This window comes from Microtus oregoni, unplaced genomic scaffold (assembly GCF_018167655.1).
Source record: "Microtus oregoni isolate MIOR12 unplaced genomic scaffold, Mior012 000003F_ref0000135, whole genome shotgun sequence".
NCBI lineage: Eukaryota > Metazoa > Chordata > Mammalia > Rodentia > Cricetidae > Microtus > Microtus oregoni.
Window position 1 is genome coordinate 22819670 of NW_024543062.1, and position 22831 is coordinate 22842500.

The 22831-nt window shown below is 43.4% G+C and overlaps 1 protein-coding gene and 1 non-coding gene across 9 annotated transcripts in view; one reads left to right on the plus strand and one right to left on the minus strand.

The window, feature by feature from the left end:
- The window catches only part of Hectd4 (HECT domain E3 ubiquitin protein ligase 4), a 191178-nt gene that overhangs the window by 115940 nt on the left and 52407 nt on the right, over positions 1-22831 (minus strand). For all 8 annotated transcript variants that reach the window (XM_041649106.1, XM_041649103.1, XM_041649105.1 and 5 more), the window contains exons 6-9: positions 21492-21630; positions 17867-18037; positions 7735-7927; positions 3988-4146 (exon numbers count right to left, since the gene is read on the minus strand). In XM_041649106.1, coding sequence (XP_041505040.1) covers positions 3988-4146; positions 7735-7927; positions 17867-18037; positions 21492-21630 — 662 coding nt within the window. The remainder of the gene's footprint in view (positions 1-3987; positions 4147-7734; positions 7928-17866; positions 18038-21491; positions 21631-22831) is intronic.
- LOC121446651 lies at positions 19866-19972 on the plus strand. The gene has a single exon (XR_005974086.1). It is a non-coding gene; the product is annotated as a U6 spliceosomal RNA (small nuclear RNA).

Below are 22831 nucleotides of genomic sequence, written 5' to 3' on the forward strand. Positions count from 1 at the left end.
AAGGCAAGAGAGGCAAGCTAGCAAGCAGCACCTCTCCGTGGCCTCTGCATCAGCTCCTGCCTCCAGGTTCCTGCCCTGTTTGAGTTCCTGCCCTGACTTCCTTCAGCGATATGGAAATGTATGCTAAATAAGCCCTTTCCTCTCCAGCTTCCTTTTGGTCATGTTGTTTCATCACAGCAACAGACCCTGACTAGGACAGGAAACCTACCTCATAGCTGCCATGCATAAGAGGTGAGTTAAAATGTCAAGCACATACATGTTAGTTGCTATTGCTGACAGCACACCCAAACCAACAACTGTTTTGCGTATGTACAGTTTTACCATGATGTCCAGGCTAGACTTAAACTCCTAATTCCCTACTTCAACTTCCCCTGTGCTGGAACTACAGGTTCCTGCAGCATCTTGCCTATATTTATCTACTTACATTCTTTTTTTTTGTATTTGTTGTGTTTTTTTGCCTTCGTAGTCTGGCCTTAAATTCACTATGTAGCTAATGCTTTCATTCCCCCCCCCCAAGGGTTTTTCTCTCTTTTGATTTATTTGTTTATTATGTATACCCACTCCAGAAGGGGCACCAGATCTCATTATGGATGGTTGTGAGCCACCATGTGGTTGCTGAGAATTAAACTCAGGACCTCTGGAAGAACAGCCAATGCTCTTAATCTCTGAGTCATCTTTCCAGCCTGCGACAGAGTTTCTCTGTGTAGCTTTGGAGACTGTCCTGGAACTCGTTCTGTAAACCAGGGTGGCCTTGAACTCACAGAGATCCACCTGTCTCTGCCTCCCAAGTGCTGGGATTAAAGGTGTGTGGCATCACTCCCCGGCATAGCCCATGCTCTTGATCCTCCCAACTACTAGAGCAGCAGTTTTCAGCCTGTGGGTTGTGACCCCTTTGAGGGTCAGTCGCCTATCAAATATCCTGCACATCAGATACATCCATAATAGCAGCAAAATTATAGCTACGAAGTAGCAATGAAATAACTTTATGGGGGCTGGAGAGATGGCTCAGTGGCTAAGAGCATTGTCTGCTCTTCCAAAGGTCCTGAGTTCAATTCCCAGCAACCACATGTGCTCACAACCATCTGTAATGAGCTTTGGTGCCTTATCCTTAAGCTGAAAGGATAACATGCAGGCAGAACACTGAATACATAATAAATCTTTTAAAAAAAAAAGAAATAACTTTATGATTTGGGGGAATGTCACCACAACATGAGGAACTGCATTAAAGGGTTGTAGCATTAGAAGGTTGAGGACCACTATATTAAGGTCTTATGGGTATATTCCAACATTCCTGGCTCCTTTCCCCCTCAACACAATCTCAGTACTTTACCTCTTACATTTTTCTTTTCTTATTCCACCATCACAATAGTGGTAACTATACTACTTCTAGACTAAACTATATTGTCTATTTCTCCCCCTGCCACCGATGATGAAACTCAGGACCTTGACCATACTAGATAAATACTCTCCTGAGCTATACCCCCCAGCCCTCTTTTGTTTGTCTGTCTGTTTGTTTAATACTGTTCCAACCCACAAAAAGATCTTACCCAAGTTTCTTCTCCAGTGTACTTCCTATCACAGAAGCCCTTACTCTACTTGCACACATAGATGAATTACACTTATTTCTCACAGCCAGGCATGGTAGTGCACACCTTTGACCTCAGCACTCAGGAGGTAGAGACAGGAGGATCTCTGTGAGTTTGAGATCAGCCTGGTCTACCGAGTTAGTTCCAGAACAGCCAGGGATACTCAGAGAGACCTTGACTCAAAAGACAAGAAAAAACAAAAAATACCCATTTCTTACCATTCCAACTTGAGACCCCAAGAATTCTCTCCTTCCTAACTCCACAATGACGTCTACTCCCACAATCTGCAACATGCACACCTGGCCCCTCTTTCCAACAATGGCCATTTCTCATTGTCACTCCTCGGAGCTCCTAAAGGTAAGCTCAGACCAACTACCTAGCAGCCCCATGGTCTGAAGGGAAGAACTGGTGTCTCCTTATGCTGAAACTATGGTGGCCAATCTGTAACAGGCCACAGAAGGAAGTATTTCCTGGGCTGATACGAAACCATGGCATCAATTGTGTCCTCATGGAAAAATGGTCCACGAAGAGCCATTCTAATCAATGGACCTAAATTTCAGTAAGTGAAAAAGCTATGCTAGGGAGATTAAAAACCCAAGAGACCTTTAATCCCAGAATAAAGAGGAAGAGACAGGTGGATTTCTGTAGTTCTAGGCCAGATAGGGCTACATGGAAAGACCCTGCATGAAAAAAATAGAACAAGTTTAAAAAGTTATATTTTGATGGCTGGGTATAGCTCAGGGGTAAGAACATACACAGGCCCTGGGCGCTATCCCCAGCACCAGACAAATCCTCAGTCTGTAACTCACTGACCATTATTGTTTTATATCATCAGAGAGTAACAATGATAACAGAGCAAGTTTACAACAATAAATAAAAATGCTTTAAATCTCAGAGTTACAGACTGTGGTAGTTTGAGAAACATTCCGTATTGGCTTCAGAATCTGAACACAATCCTCTATTGATGATGCTGTTTGGAGAAGTTATGAGGAAGTGCAGCCTTCAGGAGGAAATATGTCACTGGGGAAGGCTTTGAGATTGCAAAGCCTCGCACCTTCAAGATCATTCTCTCTCCTTCAAGCTTGTGAAGAAAGATGTAATTTCTGACTGGGTGTGGTAGTGCATGCCTTCAATCCCAGAACTCAAAGGCAGGCAGATATCTGTGAGTTCAAGAACAACCTGGTCTCAATTTTCTCCCCGGCCATTTTGTCTACTTCCCATAGCCAATAGGACAACTATATGTTTTTCCTTTGGTTCACCTTCTTACTTAGCTTCTTGGGGGTGGGGTGGGATGGTGGTAAGGGGAGATGGGGAGAGTAAAGGGAGAAGGGGAGAATGGGGGGAACTTGGGGAAAAAGGAGGATGGGGATAAGGGAAGGTTGGATAGGGGAGCACGGAAGCACAATTCTTAGTTAAGGGAGCCACCTTAGAGTTGGCAAGAGACTTGAACCTAGAGTGGCTCCCAGATGCCCAAGCCAAGGTCCCCAGTTAGTTCCTTGGGCAGCTGAGGATAGGGAACCTGAAATGACCCTATCCTATAGCAATACTGACGAATATTTTGCATATCATCATAGAACCTTCATCTGGTGATGGATGGAGATAGAGACAGAGACCCATACTGGAGCACTGGACTGAGCTCCCAAGGTCCCAATGAGGAGCAGATGGAGGGAGAACATGAGCAAAGAAGTCGGGACCACGAGGCGTGCACCCACCCACTGAGACAGTGGAGCTGATCTATTGGGAGCTCACCAAGGCCAGCTGGACTGTGACTGAAAAAGCATGGGATAAAACTGGACTCTCTGAGCATGGCGAACAATGAGGGCTGATGAGAAGCCAAGGACAATGGCACGGGGTTTTGAACCTACGTAATGTGCTGGCTTTGTGGGAGCCTAGCCAGTTTGGATGTTCACCTTCCTAGAAATGGATGGAGAGGGGAGGACCTAGGACTTACCACAGGGCAGGGAACCCTGACTGCTCTTTGGACTGGAGAGGGATGGGGAGAGGAGTGGGGGGAGGGGGAGAAGGGTGGGAGGAGGGGGAGGGAAATGGGAGGCTGGGAGGAGGTGGAAACTTGTTTTTTTTTTTTCTCCTTTTCTCAATAAAAAAAATGGGAAAAAAAAAAAAAAAGAACAACCTGGTCTACATAGCCCTGGAATAGTCAGGGCTATGTAGAGAGACTTTGTCTCAAAAAAAAAAAAAAAAAAAAAAAAGGTGATTTCTCTGCTTCTTGCTCTGCTGTCATGCCTCTCTTCTATGACAGACCCTTATTCCTCTGGAACAGTATCAAAATAAACTCTTTTTCCTTAAGTTGCCTTTGGTCATGGTGTGTGTTATCAGAGCAACAAAAAATAACTAGTACAAAGCTACATCAGGAAGAACATTCCAAACAAAATATACTTACTTTTTAAAGATGACAAGCCACTGGTTCCACCAAAAAGAGAGCGGGTGGCAGAGCTGCCAGACCCCCCTGGAGGTGGGACCAGCATCACCAAGTATGTGCCACAAGTGTACATGGGTGTCTTCCGCAGCATTTTCAGAGGAAGGCCACAGCTAGTATTTGCTGGAGAGAGGAATGAAAATATTTAGTAAAAGTATTTTGCATAGACTCAGATATAATGAAGGAGTCCAAACTGAAACAAAGTTAGGCCATGATTAGAAAGAGGGGGAATTGGAGATGGCTCAGTGATTATGAACACAAGCTGCAATTCCCAACTTCTATGGAGCAGCTCACACTGTCTGTGATTCTAGTTCCAAGGGATCTGAATTCCTCTTCTAGCTTCTGAGGGTACTCGGTACAAAAGTGGTGGTGAACAGACATACGTGTAGGGGAAACACTCATCATATGAAATACTGTCCTAAAGGTGTTACCAATGTCCAGTATGCCTTATGACTCTAAAAATCTAAGAATGAATGTTTACATGGAATATATCTCAAAATAGAATTCCTGTTGTCATTTACCTGTGAATTGATACTCTTTCCTTCCTTCCTTTTTCCTCTCTCTCTCTCTCTCTCTCTCTCTCTCCCTTTCTTTGTTTTGTGTTGTTTTCCAGACAGGGTTTCTCTGTGTAGTAACAGTTCTGGCATCCTGGAAATTACTTTGTAGACCAAGCTGGCCTAGAACTCAGAGATCTGCCTGCCTCTGTCTATGGGATTAAAGGCACATGGGGCTCCTACTGTTCTTAATTTTATAGAAAACAATTTTTGAAACAATGTACCACTGGGTGGCCTGGAACTCAAATATAATCACTTGACTCTGATCCCTGAGTGCCCAGTTTAAAACAAAACCTTCCTAAGTCTGTGATGTCACATTCATTGCAAACAGCTATGGATACAACACCAACCAAAACCTCTAGCTACTCAGGGCCTTCAGAACATTTCTCACATAGTAATTTTTAACCTGCATGGCTTATATAGTATCCATTATATATGCATTTCTTACTATTTTGGGGGGGAAAATCACTGACATAAGATACCATCAACAGAATAATTATTGTTTCTAGTCAGGAGACATGGAATGCACATCATCTCCCCAGCATCCAGGCACTAGCAGAGTGGACCTAAGGACTGTCTGTAGCTGAGCTCAGTGAAGACCAACGACATCAGCAAGAAGTACACTAGAGCTTTGGGAAGCTGTCAGGCTACAAAACTCAACAGAGAGAAAAATATTCTTGGGGTTTAGAATAGAAGAGTATGTAAAATTAAACCTATTCTTTCTCTTTTTTTTAACTCTTATATTTTAATTTTCCCAGAGAGAAAAGAAAGACAATAGATCCCCTGGCGATGGAGTGACAGTATAGGTGCTAGGAACCTAACTCCAGTTTTCTGAAAGAGCAGCAAGGAAAGCTACTCTTTCTGATGTTTTGAATACTTCTGGTTCAAACGGCTCCACTTTTTAAAAAGAACATAAGCTCTCAACAAATATATTCTTTATTCAGAACAATTATTTCTGTGGTAATGAAAACACAAAAATGTAATGAGTGGAAAACTTCAGAAACTTTGCAGCTTAATAAGTTCACCAAAGTGTTTTCACAGACTTACTGACAGAAAATATGTTTTAGCTTGTCACAGAGTAAAACTCCACATTTTAAAAATTATATTTACTTTCATTATTTGATAAGTGGGGTAGTATGCATACTTGCATGTGTGTGTGTCAAATGTGTTTATCCATGGATGTGGAGGCTGAGGTCAACTTCAGGTGATATAACTAAGGAGTTGTCAACTTTATTTTTGTTATTTCTGTTTTGAGGCAAGGTCTCATTTATTGCCTTGGCTGGCCTGGAACTAACTATGTAGAACAAGCTAGCCTTGAACTCACAGAAATCTGCATCCCTAGTCCTGGAAATACAAGAGTGCACCTCTATAACCAGCTTTTTTTTTTTTTAATGTTAGGAGAAAATTCAGGTCCTCATGTATGCTTTGCATGAACTTTACTAACTAAACTATCACTCTAGCTCCAAAGCTAGATTTTGTGAATGTTCAATTAATCACAGACCCATAGGAAGTAGAACTAGTGGATTTTCAGTGTAGTAGCATGTTAGTGAACACAAAAACTTGTATAAAGGTACAAAAACCACATTTTGAGTAACAAGCAGTTTTCACAAAAAAATCTAATTGTTTGTTGTTGGGGTTTTTATTTTGTGTGTGTGGTTTTCAGACAGGGTTTCTCTGTAGCTGAGGCGGCCTCATTTTCCCAAGTGCTAGGACAACAGGGATGATCAGTCACACCCTACTAACAATTCTAAATATAGTATTGCCTTCTGAGGTCTAGATGGTTCTGGAGTTAAGAGTCAATGTTGCTCTTTCAAAAGATCCAGATTCAATTCTAGTATCCTCATGATGGGTTACAACAATCTGTAACATCTGTTAACTCCAGGTCCTGGAGATCCAATACTCTCTTCTGGCATTCATGGGCCAGAAGACACAAGTGTCGTACACAGAAACACATGCAAGCAAAACATACATACACATAAAATAAATGCATACAACCTAACAGCTGGGTATGGTAGTGTGGAAGAGAGAGGGAATCAGGTGCTGGAGGCAGCCTTGACACATGAAATCACAGTGGAGGAGCACTTGCAAAGCTGGGAAGTAGCCTGTTCTTTTTTTTTTTCTTTCGTTAAACAAAGAAAACAGATTTACTAAGTATACTGAAAAGAATTTGGTAGGCATGGAGGTAGGAATAAATACAGATCAAGATTTTAGCCTGTCATGAGAGTGCCTACTTTTTGGGTGTCTTCTTTACATTTATTTACTATGTGCATGCATGTGTACATATTGTGGTCAGAATACAATTCTGTGGAGTCGTTTCTCTGTTTTCACCTTTTACGTGCAATCCAGGGACCAAACTCAGGTCGTCAGCCTTGACCACAAATACCTTTACCCAATGAGCGAGCCATCTTACAACCCCTAAAACATTTACTTAGGTAAAAAGAACTGTTTTGTGCAAAGCATCTCCCATGATAAAGCAAGCATTAACAAAATACTCACATTGATACCACAGAGGCCTTGGCAACAAGATATTGTCCTTACAGTCTAATATGAGCAATAAAGTATTTACTGAACAGCCCTCATACTTTTTTGTTTGTTTGTTTGTTTGTTTGGTTTTTTAAGACAGGGTTTCTCAGTGTAGCCCTGGCTATCCTAGCATGTTTTGTAAACCAGGCTGGCCTCGAACTCACAGAGATTCACCTGCCTCTGCCTCTTAAGTAATGAGAGTAAAGGAGTGCACCACCATCGCCCAGCTAATAAACTGCAAGAGCTTTTCTTCCCAGTATTTCAAACAGTATAAGGATTAAAGCAGAGACTCAAATTCATTTTAGCTCAAATTCAGAGACTCTTTTTTATGGGGGGGGGTGTACAGTAAGGTGATCTCACATAGCCCAGGCTGGCCTCCCACTCATGACTCCCCTGCCTTAATTTCCTAAGGGCTAAGGCTGCAGATGTGTCCTGATAAGGCTAGCTGCATTTACAAATCTTTCCTGACAGTGATGGTGGAGAGACACCTACAGGTAAGGCAGAACTGTTACAGGGCTCACACTCTGTCCACAGCCCAGACCCACTGGTCACTGCAGGGGATACGCAGAGAAGGTGGGCTCTGTGTGCTGCACTGAGGAGCTGTAGGCAGGTGGTCAGGAAGAGGCAAACGCACCTGCTTGATCCTCCTTCAGGGTGTTGGAGATGGTGGAACCAGTCAGGGCCGCCAGTGTTGCCGACGGGGAAGCTCTGTACCGAGACAGTCTGCTCAGGAGCATCTCATTGATGCTTTTGGCGGATTCTCCCTCTTTTCTCATTAGGATTGTGCGTTCCTGAAGTGGGCTGGCTACAAATACCCCATTTTCCACCTAATATTTAAAGAAAAAAAAAAGAGAGAACCTGAAATAATGTTTCCATCCAGTTAGCAGATATCTTCTGAGACTACTTCTGTGACCAGAAAGCTTACAAAACATTTTCCAGCCACCTGAGCAAAGGCATCTTTCTATGCAAACCACTTCCATGCTCCAGAGGAGCTGCTTCAGACAGAGACGGCTAAGCTCATTCTCAGAACTGTCATTTTTCATGGCAGCTCATATTCAAAGTGAAATCAATCAGACAACATTAATACATTCTGCAAATTTGTTGATTATAACCCTTATATTGAATTCCATAGGCAGCTGCTCACTAATTATGAGCCTTCTGGCAAGTACAAATGAAAGAGAGGAAAACAAACCAACTAGCCCTTGATTTGTTGCTGAGGACAACTGTGAGGTTAACATGGTTTGAAAATGTAACTGGTTGTTAAGACCTAACCACTCTTCCCACAGAGCCAGTTGCCTGGACATGGCAGAGCAATCCTGTAGCAAGCCACCCTGGCTAAAACACACAGCAAGCTTCAAGCGCACCTTGGCTGGCCTGCCAGTTCCCTAACTCAACACTGACTTTTCCCCAGCAAAGTCCCTCAACAATGAGGATCTGACTCGCAACAAACCACCTACCTGCTTTCCATCCCTCAATCTTTCTTTTCTTTTTTGAGACAGGGTCTCATGTAGCCCAGGCTGGCCTCAAGTTCATATACAGCCAAAGCTGGCCTTAGACTCTTTATGCTCTGTCTCTCAGTGCTGGGGTTACAGATCTGAATATCATGTCTCTGCCTTCTTTCTTTTTTCAAAAACTTTCCTAACTTTTCTCTTTGCTGAAGACTTGGATCACTTCCCAGGAACTTCTCTTTCTCAATTCTTCTCTAATTCAAGGCCCTGGGTTCTCCCCTTGCTGATTTCCCAGGGAGAAGCATCTCTCTGAAGTCATTTGAGATTGCTCCCAGGTCCTGGCTTCTCTCTTCCCTCTTTCTTGCCTTTCTCCTGTCTTCTCTGTTTTCAAACACAGAACATTCCACTTGGATTCACTGTTGAATGCCTCGGATCTGGGCAGTGAAATGGCTAGGAGGGAAAGAAAGGCCCTTGCTGCCATACCTGATGACCTGAGCGCAATTTCTGGAAAACACACAGTAGAAGGAAAGAACCAACTTCTACAAGTTGTCCTGACTGCCACACACACACACACCACAGCATGTGTTACCTGTGTGGGTTTATGTGTGCATGTGTGTGTGTTTGAAAGAATGTAGGTTTACTTGCTGTTGTTTTGTTTTGTTTCCTAGACAGGATTTCTCCGTGTAGCCCTGGATCTCCTGGAACTCCCCTTGCAGACCAGGCTGGCCTCAAACTCACAGAGATCCACCTGCCTCTCCTCCCAAATGCTGGGATTAAAGGCATGCACCACCACCATCCAGCTTTAAAGAATGTGTCTTTAGCCGGGCGGTGGTGGCGCACGCCTTTAATCCCAGTACTCGGGAGGCAGAGGCAGGCGGATCTCTGTGAGTTCGAGACCAGCCTGGTCTACAAGAGCTAGTTCCAGGACAGGCTCCAAAACCACAGAGAAACCCTGTCTCGAAAAACCAAAAAAATAAAAAAAATAAAAAAAAAAAAGAATGTGTCTTTAAAACAGACTTTGATCCATCTCAGGAGGCCTGTGTTAACCAATGCCCCTTGAAAACCCAGTCTCCTAGATATGGTGGGCCTCAGAAACCTATCCCACCAGGGAAGACAGCAAGCCTGGCCTGCTGCTGCAACCCCTGAAGACAAGAAGGAGGGTACCATGGGCCAAGTCTTTAGAAGTCCACAGAAAGCCAAGCCAGGATCCAGAGGGTAAGGCTGACAACAAATGGCAGAGAAAGCACACAACTGAGAGGTGCCATCCACAGACTCCAGGGCAGCTGTACACATGGTCACAGAGGATAAGGGAAGGCTTTCTGGGGAGCCCCAGACTGCAGCTCCCTTTGCTTCCTACTCCTCCTAGATTTGGCCTCCTTAACTTTGTACCATCTCATGAGTACCACTCTGGACAGACCACTGTAATCTAAGGACTGAATCACTCACCTTCCCCCTAACTCCCTTGCAGGTAGCCTTGGCCAGAGACCTTTGGAGTTTCTATTTTTATAGTCTCCATGGCATAGCCCTTCCCTGAACTGCTACTGTAAGCACTTACAACCAAGAGGGACCCTGCTGGCTACTCTCCTACCTCCTAGCTCTACATTTCTATTTATGGAAACCATTGCCTTTGGTATCTAAGACCTCAGCTGGAACACTATACCCAAATTTCCCAGGGCTGACTCAATCCCATCATTCAGATCTCAGATAGCAATCAACTTACAGAAGCCTTCCCTGCTTGCCCATCAGTGTCCCCACGACCCACAATTGAGCACATTCCACTGTTCTGCTCCTGCACATACTCATCTCTCTGAAATGACCACACAGTTACTCATTCATGGCTTTTCCTAGAATGCCAGCTGCCTGATGTTTGCCTGGGAGAAAGTGGTTACCACAACATCCTCAGTACTGAGGAAGCATTCCCTATAGGCCCTCCCTCACATGCAGTTCCAGCCTCTGTGGGAACACCCCACTTTCTCTACTGCTTCTGTCTTAAGCTATGGTCCCCTTATCTCACTGCTCCCACCCCTGCCTCTAGCATTTCTACTTAAATCGCCTTTTGTCCCCTAAAATTTAACACATCTACTTCTTACTGCATTGTTTTACCCCCACGCTCATGCTCTATTTATTTATGCTACACAACTCTAAATATAACCCTGTAAAAGCATCCAAGACAAAAATCGATCTCATTAAGCCTGGTATTCAAAAGCATTATCCATCTGGTCCTATGAGGAAATCAATAGCTAATGTAAAACAGTCTCTTACTGCACTCAGTGCTCTGCAACCTGAGATGACAAAGCACCAGTGAGCAGTAGGAGGAACAGGTTTAGGGCATGAGTACTAAATCTGTATAACCTCAGTGATGGGGTGACTGTACTCTGAACCAAGAAACCACCTTCTTGTGGACTTCACCTGCACCCCCTTACAAAAGGGTTATTTATCCCTTGAGTATGTTAACAGTTTATAATCCCTCATGGAGGAGGAGGAGTAAGGAGGATCAGAGACCCTCACTTGAAATTCCAGCCACTCCCTACCACCTGTTGTGTGCTCCTCTGTATCAACTACACGTGGCCTTGGGGAACGGCTATAGTGTGTATAGACCAGGGAAGAGTTGGGAAGAGAGTTGCCCTCTCTGAAGCTGCAAGGAAAGTCCTGGTGGAAGCTCTCCCGTCCCCATAAATTAACAGCTCATCTATAAGGCTGTAAGGAACCCTAATAAACTCATTGCTTTTGAAGAGTTTAGCAACACCATGCAGTTCAGAGAGGTGCATGACTACTAACCTCAAAAGGAGAGTACAGCTGGGAGCAGTGAGTAGTAGCACAGTTAGCTGTGACAAGGGGCTTCTCTCCCAGTCCAGGCCTCTGGCCAGCTCTAGCCAGTCTTCTACTGCTACTTAGTGAATTTGCCACACACCACAAGTCACTTTAAAACAAACATAAACCCTGGACTGGAGAGATACCTCAGTAGTTAAGAGCACTTGGTTCCCACCATCTACTTAGGGCAGCTCACAACTGTAATTCTAGCTCCAGGAGATCTAATGCCCCTCGCCTCTGTGGGCACTGGCACTCACGTACACAGACACATAATTAAATATAAAATCTTTTTTAAAGTACCATAAATTCACACCCTGTCCTGTTTAAGCCCTTTGTTGATTTCCCAGCTACACCCATGATACTGGGTTGGTGAAATGGCCCAGTCAGTAAAAACGTTTGCTGTCAAGCCTGAGGAATGCAAAAAAGCTGTCTTCTGACCTCTATATTCATGCCATGGCAAGTGCTTCCCCTAACCTGCAAATAAATGAAGGTATTTAAACAATCCATGCTACTATGAAGGTCATGAAGGCTAGCATCTGCTAACCTTCTCAGCCTCGGCTGCTTCAGCCTGGCCCTCTGTCACCATGTTCTCAGTGACCATGGCCTGTCCCCTCTTGGATGCTACACTGGCCTTCTACTGCAAGCCTTGTATACTTGTATACTTGTTGTCCCCTCATTGCAGACTGTCCATTATCGAGGTGCCATGTCTCAAAAAATCCTTTGGTCTCAAGCAAACTGCTCACCTTGCCTATTAGGAAGGGCCCCACCAGCCACCTAAGACAAAGGAGGCTGTGTCTTCTCCCACTGCCCTACTTTCTTTCCTCCCAGCATTTAACAGCAGCTGTGTTTATGTTTTCTCTTCCCCTTTTCTTAATTAACTCCCATGCTCCTACACAAGTCAATGAAGACAAAATTTCACCAACCAGCTACCCAGACAAAGCAATATAGTAATTGCTCATTGGCAAATGCTTTTAATCCAGCACTCTCAGAGCAGAGGCAAGCTTGGTCTATATAGAAAGACCCTGCCTTAAAAAGGAAAACAACCACAAAAGGCTCGGGTGAATAAAGATGGGTAGCTCACTTATCCAGATCACAGTTTGTGAGAACTCTCTCTTAGGGAGAAGGGGGAGAGACCTAGGACTTGAGGAGAGAGCACAAGAGGGGTAAGGTGCCACTGAGTCAGACCACGAGAAGCAGCAGCAGCGTATGGTTACAGGAACAAGAGACCTTCCAGGACAAAACAAGCAGGACCTAAAAAGAGTGTTCTGAGAGGTACAGAGTGACAGGAGTCCCCAGCAGGAGCTCAAGGCAGGCTGCTGTGCGGGCAGTTCTGTAGCCTCAAAGGTTGGAATTCTAAGGGTCTGGAGTTTGAGGAGGCCTGGATCTCCTGAGCATAATGATGTCCCCTGTATGCCCGCACAGTTGAGTTCGCCCACTCTGAACTTGACTATATTACTGTTGCACATAACATGAGGTTCAGGAGCCATGATGAGTGTTCAGCTACCTAAAGAACTCCTTCCTGTAACCCAGCCACCATGAGACCCTGCTTCAGTTGAGACTATTGCATAATGGTGAGGGACCCTAGGGATGAGTGGCCACCTTCAATGTCACAGTCCAGTCAGGCTCCCAGCCGAGTGAAGCTGACTTCACTGGGATGATGGCTGCTGTGCCACAGGCAGCAGAAGAGCCACACATTGCCACTGCTAGAAGTCACTTGTTTGAGATGGCCAGTTCTGCAGGATGCCCTCTACACTCCCTCCTGCTTCTCTTCACTTACTCCTTCCTTTTATTCTTTCTTTTCTTTCTTTCAGAGTGAGCAGGTTAGTTTTTTGTCAACATGACATAGCTAGGTAGTCTTGGAGGAGAGCTCCTCAAAATAAGAAAATGTCCCTATAAGATGGCCTGTAGACATTTTCTTTCTTTCCTTCTTTTTTTGTTTGTTTTGTGTTTTTGGTTTTTTTTTTGTTTTGTTTTTTGTTTTTGAGACGGGGTCTCACTATATAGTCCTTGCTATCTTGGAACTCACTATTAGACCAGGCTGGCCTTGAATTCACAGAGATCACTGGCCTTTGCTTCCTGAAGTGCTGGAATTAAAAGTGAGTGGAAATTTTCTGGATTAGTTATTGGTGGAGGAGGATTCAGCCTACCATGGGGTCCTGGGCTGTATAGGAAAGCAGGCTGAGCAAGCCATGGAGAGCAAAACAATAAGCAGCTTCCTCCATTAGCTCTCTTTCAGTTCCTGCCTCCAGACTCCTGCCCTGACCTCCCTGAATGGTAAACTATGTCCTTAAGCTAAAATGAAGTCTCTCCTCTTCAGACTGTTTTTGATCATGATGTTTATCACAGCAATAGGACCTAACTAATAATACAATGTGTTTGTATGGGTATGTGTGTGTCATGACACTTGCTAGGAGGTCAGAGGACAACTTGTGGAAGTCATTCTCTCCTTCTACCATATGGGTCCTGGAGACTGAATTCAAGTATTCAGGCTTGGTAGCAGGTTCCCTGACTTACTGAGCTGTCTCACTTATATTCCATCTCTTACATCATATACCTGTCTTCCTATAATGGTTAGTTAATCATTGTAAAAGGCATTTCATTACAAGTCATTTTGAAAGACAAGCCATTTAGTTAAATCCTACTGACAGTTTATCCATTTGAGTTATAAACCTCCAGTTCCTGGAACAGGTTCTGGTTGGGAAGCCAATTTGAGCACCTGAAGCAGAGAGTCATATACCAAATGAGGAAGAAGAGCAGCTAGAACAGAAGGAAGGGGTCTTGGAAACAAGTTGTTGCTCATGATTGCTAGGAGAATGGGCATACAAGGCCAGGAAGGGACGGTCAGTGAGAAGATGTGCTCTGCATTTCCACAGGAAGGTGAGCAGTTTCTGTCACAGTGTATAGATCAATTACGTCACACACAGCTACAAGCTTGAGTAAAGTAAAGAGAAGGCTGTTAGACCACTAACAACAAAAGTAAGCTGCTACTAGACTGGAAAAGAGCCGTGCGGTGGTGTGACATGTGCACCTCAAGAAGACTCAAGGGAGAATGGAAAGCCAGGCATGGTGGCATACATCTTCAATTCCAGTACATAGGAGGCAGAGGCAGAAATATCTATATAAGTTTGAGGACAGCCAGGGCTACACAGTGAGGCCCCATCTCAAAGACAAAAAAGAAATGAAAGAAAGAAGAAAGGAACAAGCCAAGCATGGTGGCTCATCTACGAATCCCAGCACTCAAAAGTCAGGAAGATTGTGAATCTTAAACAGGACCTGTAAGATGCCTCAACAGGTACAGGTGTTGTCAACCCAAGTCAGTGGAAGGAGAACTGACAACACAAAGCACAAAGCTGACTTCTTTCAGTCAGATCTCCCCCAAATGATTCAAAGGTCTCTTTCAGCCTAAAGCAGACTCCCCTCCCCGGTATTTGCTTTCTGCTCTAAACAGCAAGGCCGTTTCAGCTGTCCCAGCACTTCCAGCAGGTGTGGTCTTTGACTGCATAACCAGATACAAAACCCAGCTTTGTGTTGTCTTCGCAGTTGGTTTATACTTTGGGAATCAGTTTCCCATGGGTTGTGAAAATATGTCTCTATTTTTGCATCGAGAAACCTACTGACTAGCCTAGTCTTTTCCTAATTCCTCATCATTTCGTATATATGTGTGTTTTATTTCTAGAAACTTCAAAATTCTCACTTTATTTTGGATAATCTAAAATTTTACAATAATGTACCATGGTGTAGGCATTTTCTATTCTTGTATCAGATGTCTATTAATCTAACAACCCATACCATTCATTATGAAATTTCTCTTAATTTTTTTTAAAGCCATGTGATAGTGGCATGTGCCTTTAATTCCAGTACTATAGAGGCAGAGACAGGAGCCCTGGCCTACAGAGTGAGTTCCAGGACAGTCAGGAATACACAAAGAAACCCTGTCATGAAAAACAAAACAAAAACAAAATTATTTTATTTTATGTATGAGTGTTTTGCTTGCACGTATACATATACTACATCTGTGCAGTGCCCAAGGAGGCCAGAAGAGGACATTGGATCCCCTGAAACTGGAGTTTAAATGGTTGTGAGCTACCATGTAGGTACTGGGAACTGGAGGTGAGCATGTGGGAGGAACTGCAGTTGGCAATAGAGCTTATTGAGTACAGCTCACCAGTTAGCACAACTAAACCCTGCCCGGGGTGGGGGCAGGGGGTTGACTCCAGTGTGGTTGTTGAGTGGAAGAATCCCACTGTATCTAGTATAGTGTGATTGTTTCATGAGAAAATCACACTCCTCACTGGGTAATTTACTTGTAGATCATAATGACAATGATTTTTATAGAACAATGTTGCTTAGTTGGATCGATGATTTAAAGATACAAGTGCTTAAGACAGTTAGTGAAGATGATTAGGGAATTGGTTTAGGTTGCTCTGACAATTGCTTCAATGAAAGTGTAGCGAGCTGCGTGAAGCCACACCTGATGGACATGTATAATCAACTCCTATGGCTATGCTATGATCACACAATGATCATCAGCTGCTTGCATATGCGTGGGCCTATGGGCAGTGCCCACTTGGCAATCCAGAGTAGGAAGCCCATGCCTTTTTAAGGGCTGGGAGAGGTTTGCCCGGGGAGAGAGAGGGGAGAGAGAGAGAAAGTGAATAAAGTCCTGGAATAAACTGCAGTGAGAAGAGCTCCGGTGGTCACATCATCCTTGCGGGTCGAGGGTGGCCGTGACAGAAAGAGATATAAAAAAGAAATAAAATTAGAAAACACTATCCTTTTGCTATGTGAGACTTGATGAGAATAAAAAAATGAGATCAAGAAAGTTTCACACATTATAGATAGATCCACAGATTCTGCCTGTGGAAAAACAAGTTTATGATTCAAAAAGGCAATTATGTCCTACACCCAAGGTTAGGTATGAGTTCTTTGGTCATATAGCTTACAGATTTAATCACAGGATTCAGAGTGCCCTCTGAAAAAACAAAGTTGTGAAAGGAAATTAAATGACTCTATTGTGTGTAAAGAAAAAAAGAAGGGCTGGAGAGATGGCTCAGTGGTTAAGAGCACTGCCTGTTCTTCCAAAGGTCCTGAGTTCAATTCCCAGCAACCACATGGTGGTTTACAACCACCTGGAATGAGATCTGGTGCCCTCTTCTGGCCTGCAGGCATACATGCAGGCAAACCACGGTTTACGAAAGAAAAGGAAAAAAAAGAACGAAAAATAGATTGGTTAGCTAGACCACTATGTGTATGGTTTTATAAAGTAGAACAAGGGTAAGAATTTGCTATACTGTAACCTCAAACTGCTGCCTGCCAGTACAAAAGGGATTGGCTAAAATATACTTGGCTTGCTTTAAACTTTCTTAATCAATAATAAAAGAATCATTGCCTTTGGATGAAGATGTTATGGTGGGGAAAAAAAAACAATACAAGGGAAAATTAAGTACATGTGTGCCTCTAAGAAAAATATGTAATGTGATCATTGTGTGATTTCCTCTTTTGTAAAGATTTTAATTTGTTTTTAGAAAATTAGTAATTTGTGATTGTGAAGTGATCTTTTTGTGTAGAAATTTATGCCTTATGTGGTATAAAAAGAATAGGAGAAAATTAAGACAAGTAATTAAGTTTTGCTTCCTTGGATAACTCTCCTGTGTGTTCAGTTGCCAACTACATATCTCCTCTCCAGCTTCTCTGACCTGCTGGAGCTGGACTCCAGAAAGAAACCAAACTCTACTACCCTGGAAGAACAGTCAGTGCTCTTAACCTTTGAGCCATCTATCCAGTCCCCTCTTCGTTCTTCCTTCTTTACACATGGCCTTGCTGTGTAGCACAAATTACCCTTAAGCTCATTATGTAGCACAGGCTGGCCTCAAACATGATCCTCTTTGTCCCAGTCTTCCCAGTCACCTGGCTTTCCCAAGTTTCACACCTGGCAAGCTACACTGGTTTTCTCATTGCTTAAAATCATCACTTATTTTCTTAGTTGGTTATAAGTAATCCTTTATTTACCCACAGTAGTAATCTACTGAATCTACTTTACTGCCCTGCAGTCAGAACTCAAGCTCCACTTGATCAGGAGGAGCCCTGTGTACCTTGACCATTTTCCCACTCACATGGTAAAATACTATTGGCTCACAGTGAGTATTCAGTTGACATCCAATACCTTCTCATTGCTCCAACTGTGACATCCCGGGTGTTTATTTCTGCCCATGGAGCTGTTCTTGCTATTTCAGTTATGCCCAAAAGCATTTCTGCTAAGACTCTCTTGCAGTGCATACAGTAATGATACCTCCTCTCGTGGCCAGATTACTCTGCAGAAAGCAAGGATCCACTGACCCCACATAGCCCTAAACCACAAGTATCCAAGGACATGCAAGAGGAAAGCCAGTGCTGACAAAATTGAACACACTTTAGGTACTATAAGGGTTGCAGGCTCTTTGTATATGAACCTGAAATAAAAGCAAAATATATTTTTCTGAAATGATACAAAATGAGAATTAAACTCACCACAAGTTCAAAAATGTCCATGAAGACAGAATGTCCCTTTGGGGTTTTCTCATTCAGACTGGCAGGAGACCAGATCCAGTAGAAGTAAGTACCATCCGAGGAGAGGTGCACAGTGCTCATGGTACTGCCTGTGGGGAGGGGACTGGCTGGCATGGGCACTGTCTGGCACACCTGGACAGGAAAGAAGGTCCTTCATTAGAGGGATGCAAAGATTCTGTTTGCTTGTTTATTTATTTATTAAAGATTTCTGTCTCTTCCCCTCCACCGCCTCCCATTTCCCTCCCCCTCCCCCAATCAAGTCCACCTCCCTCATCAGCCCAAAGATCGATCAGGGTCCCTGCCCTGTAGGAAGTCCAAGGACCACCCACCTCCATCCAGGTCTAGTAAGGTGAGCATCCAAACTGCCTAGGTTTGTTTGCTTGTTTTTAAGATTTATTTGTTTATTATATATACAATGTTCTGTATGCATGTGTGCCTGCTGGCCAGAAGAGGGCACCAGATCTCATTATAGATGGTTGGGAGCCACCATGTGATGCTGACAATTGAACTCATGACCTCTGGAAGAGCAGCCAGTGCTCTTAACCTCTGAGCCATCCCTTCAGCCTCATGCTGGCCACTTCTATGGACTGCAGTCTCCCCTGGACCAAGTACACCTAGCATTTGACACTGGAAGGGACTGAACAGCCCTTGTTTTGTTTTTCAAGACAGGGTCTCACTATATAGCTCTCTCTAATTGTCTGGGAACTCACTCTGTAGACCAGGCTGGCTTTTGAAATCACAAAAGATTTGCCTGCCTCTGCCCAAGTGCTGGGATTAAAAGTGTGAGCCACCACACCTAACATAGGATGAAGAAATTCTAATCTGACGTGACAGCTCATTGGCACTTTGTACTCCAAAAGGAAAATTCATTAGGTTTCTCATCAGAACAAAACTGTTATTTATACCCATGAATAACATATAAATAATAAAAATTAGTAAGAGCATAAAAGTTCATAAAATAGACCGTAAAATAAATATGAACAGTCAAGCAACAAATGAAAATGACTTTAATTCAAGTTACATTTTGATAGAAAAATATTTCCTAAATCTTTTGAATCTGCTATGCATGTATGTTCTAACATTGAAAACAAAATTTAAAAAGCAGGCATGCTTATAATCCCAGAACCAATGAGCTGAAGGTAGGGTCAGGAATTTAAGGTTATCTATAGCTACACAGTGAATTCAAGGCCAGCTTGGGTTACTTGAGATTGCTTTGGGGCATGCACGGGGGGGGGGGGGGGGGGGGGAAGGGGGGGGTGTCTTTAAGCAACACGTGATGGCACACTTCTATTAATCCAGCAATTCAGAAGCTGAAGCAGGAAGACTCTACCATGAAACACACACACACACACACATGGGGATGGGGTGAAGTGAGTCAACATGAAGCTCTAAATAAGTAATATCTTGAAAAATTCTCTTAGTATATAAATTTCAAAACATAAGCCATATCTAACAGCCAGGAACCACATACTTACGTCTAAAGCATCTAAGAGCCTACTTAAAAATGACTTAATAAATACGAAGGGGGCATGAGGGAAGACAGCAGAAGAAAGTTAAAAGGAAAAGCAGAGAAAGGGGAGAAGGGAAAAGGAGAAAAGAAAAAAGAAAGCCCCTGGTACCAATGGATAACACTGGTTCCAAGCACATTATTTTTTTTTTCCAAGCACATTATTATTGCTGCCAGAGAGTAAGTAGCGCTTAAAATGAGAGGAAATGATAGCGAATAAAGATGTCCATGTTTTAAAAAAATATCCAAACCAGGCCCGGTGGTGTGCGCTTTTAATTCCAGCATTCAGGAGGCAGAGGCAGGAGGATCTCTGAGTTCAAGGCCAGTCTGGTCTACAGAGTGAGTTCCAGGTCAGCCAGGGCTACACAGAAACCCTGTCTTGGGGGGGGGGGGGGAATAAATAAATAAATAAATAAACAAACAAACAAACCAAAGAAAGAAAATTCAAAAATAGTGCTCGCTTCGGCAGCACATATACTAAAATTGGAACGATACAGAGAAGATTAGCATGGCCCCTGCGCAAGGATGACACGCAAATTCGTGAAGCGTTCCATATTTTTTTTTAAAAAAAGAAAGAAATCAAATTCAAAAATAGAAGAACTGAAAAACCCAAATAAAAGCTACTAGCGCAAAAGCAAACCATGCTTGCTGACTGGTGTGGTGCCACACGTCTGTGCTCCCAGCAGGAGGTTCAGGAACCATCCTCAGCTACAGGGACTTTAAGACCAGCTGAGGTTAAAAAACAAGTCTGGGCAGGTGGGTATTATGCCAAAATCCGCAAAGTCCCCGCAAAAGTCAACAAGGAGACCGAGTCCCGTGTGTAAAAGCAAAGAGCATTTATTATAATCAAGTTTGCAAATTTGGTCCCTCTGCATGTCCAACGTATTGGAATAAATGGAGAGCCCCGAGCTCAGCTAGAGTTGGGTTTTTATAGTAAAGGTGGGGGTGAGGGGTTTCTGAGGTTCAGGACCCCTGGTTGGCTGACATTTGTGTAGGGGTGTCCTGGTGAGTGTGTACCTGGGAGAAGGTCACATCTACAGCAGTTGGAACTGTAGGCATTTCCTTTGGATGGTCTGTTTTCAGGTGATGCTAGGTTCCTCCCGCAACCAGGCATTGCCTCAGGGTAAACTACTGAGACTCAGGCCTCCACTTAAATTTATTGAAGGCCAGAGTTCTACTCAGGCAGGTGATAATGGTTGGAAGTAAAGAACTTCCTTTGGGTGATCTGCCCACACTTAACTTATCATGGCTGACCCCCAACAACAGGCAGGTGGCTCAGAGCACAGTGCAAATGTGACCACCTGAGCTTGAGCTTCAGGACCCAGAGCAGAAGAGAACCAACCCCTCTAGGCTAAGAGATGACTGTGGCATGAATACAACACACACACAGCTGCCATGCTGGGCAACTCCAGCTCAGGGGTATGATGTCCTCTTTAGGCCTCCACTAGCACCTGTACATTCACAGGGTACAGTCACACAGACACATACAAATCATAATTTGAAACAAAAAAAAAAATTAAGCCGGGCGATGGTGGCGCACGCCTTTAATCCCAGCACTCGGGAGGCAGAGGCAGGCGGATCTCTGTGAGTTCGAGACCAGCCTGGTCTACAGAGCTAGTTCCAGGACAGCTCCAAAGCCACAGAGAAACCCTATCTCGAAAAACTAAAAAAAAAATAAAAAATTAAAAATCGTAAGGACACATCCATGGGCAAGATGGCAAGCTGGTCCAGTGACTAAAGCCACTTGGTACCAAGTCTGACTATCTGAGTTCCATCCCTAGTACGCACAGGATGGAAGGAAAAGATGGACTCTCAGAAACAAGTGTCTTCCCCAAAAAATGAATAATTAAATGCAATGATACAAATAAAAATAGCTATAAAATGTATAAATAAAAACATTCAAATAGAAATAATGAACAAATAAATGTGAAGACAAATTAAAAAGCGTATTCAGTCAAATCACCAAAAAAAACCCAAAGGATTAACAACAAACAGGGGCTGTGCCAGGTGTGTTTTTGCCTGTGTGTACTGGCTGACATTACTTCTACTTCCAAGACAGCACAGTACTCTGCTACTCACCTGGAGGGTATTCTGGTCTAGGACCTGAAAAAGGGAGTGGGGTTTATTGTCAAAAGACACAGGGCGATGGAGGAGGTGGCCACTGCCATATGCCACCCATCCTGGTTCCAGCTCCTCATTGCGACAGTACACAAACCCTCTGGAAGACAAGAGATACGGTGAAATCACAGGCTCCATCTACAGCCCTACATGGACTACATGGGTCTACACAAATACAAACATTTCTGACCTAATTCTTTTAAATGACTAGGCAAAATAGCTAAGAGAAAAGGAGCAAGTTTTTTTTGTTTTGTTTTGTTTTTTTTTTTTTTTGAGACAGGCTATCTCTCTAGCTTTTGACCAGGCTGGCCTTGAACTCACAGAGATCTGCCTGCCTCTGACTTCCAAATGCTATGATTAAAGGCAGTAAGGAGCAAGTTTTATATTAACATCAGAACTAACAAATTACAACAAACATTTAATTTCCCATAATGATGGAGAAAAAAAAATCAGAGAAAGAATCTGACTAAATATATCTCAATTAAAAACATCTCAACTATAGACAGAAGTCACAAAACTTATATCTCAAATGAAAGTCACCTTTAACTAATGTGAAGTCCAAATACAAAAAATTATTTAACCATAAACCTGTCCATTTATCAACAAGAAGTCATGGCATTGCTGCATTAAAAAAAAAAAAACCTTGAGGCTGTAAGCAGAGAAATCAGGAAGTGATCATGAGTTTAGTGTTAACCTAGGCTAAATAGGCAGTTTGAGGTCACCCTGCGCGATAATGAGACCATATCTCAAAAAAGAAAAGAATGGGTAAAAGAAAGAAAGTCAGGTGCTGCATACCTTCAATCCCAGCACCCAGTAGGGAGAGTCAGAAGGATAACTGAGTTCAAGGCCAGCCTGTGGGTTGGCAATTAAGAGTGCTTCCTGCCCTTGCAAAGGACCTGAACTCGGTTCCCAGCACCCATATGGCAGCTCGTACCCACCTGTAACTCACTCCAGTAACCCCACAATATCAAAAATAAAAATCTTGTGCTGGAAAGATGGCTTGACAGTTAAGAGTACTTCTTGCTGAGAACCTGGGTTCAAGTCCCATCACACACATGGCAGCTTACAACCATTCCAGGGGATTTGACACTGTCTTCTGACCTCCACAAGCACCAGGCTCACACATGTGCATTATACACACACACACACACACACACACACTTAGATGCAGGCAAAAACATTCACATACATAAATTGAAATAAGTAAGTCTTTATTAAAAATAATGCAACTAAAATAATTTTTTAAAATGCTGCTACCCAAGAGGACTTTCTGGCTAGGTAGCCAAGCACCTAAGTCAGAA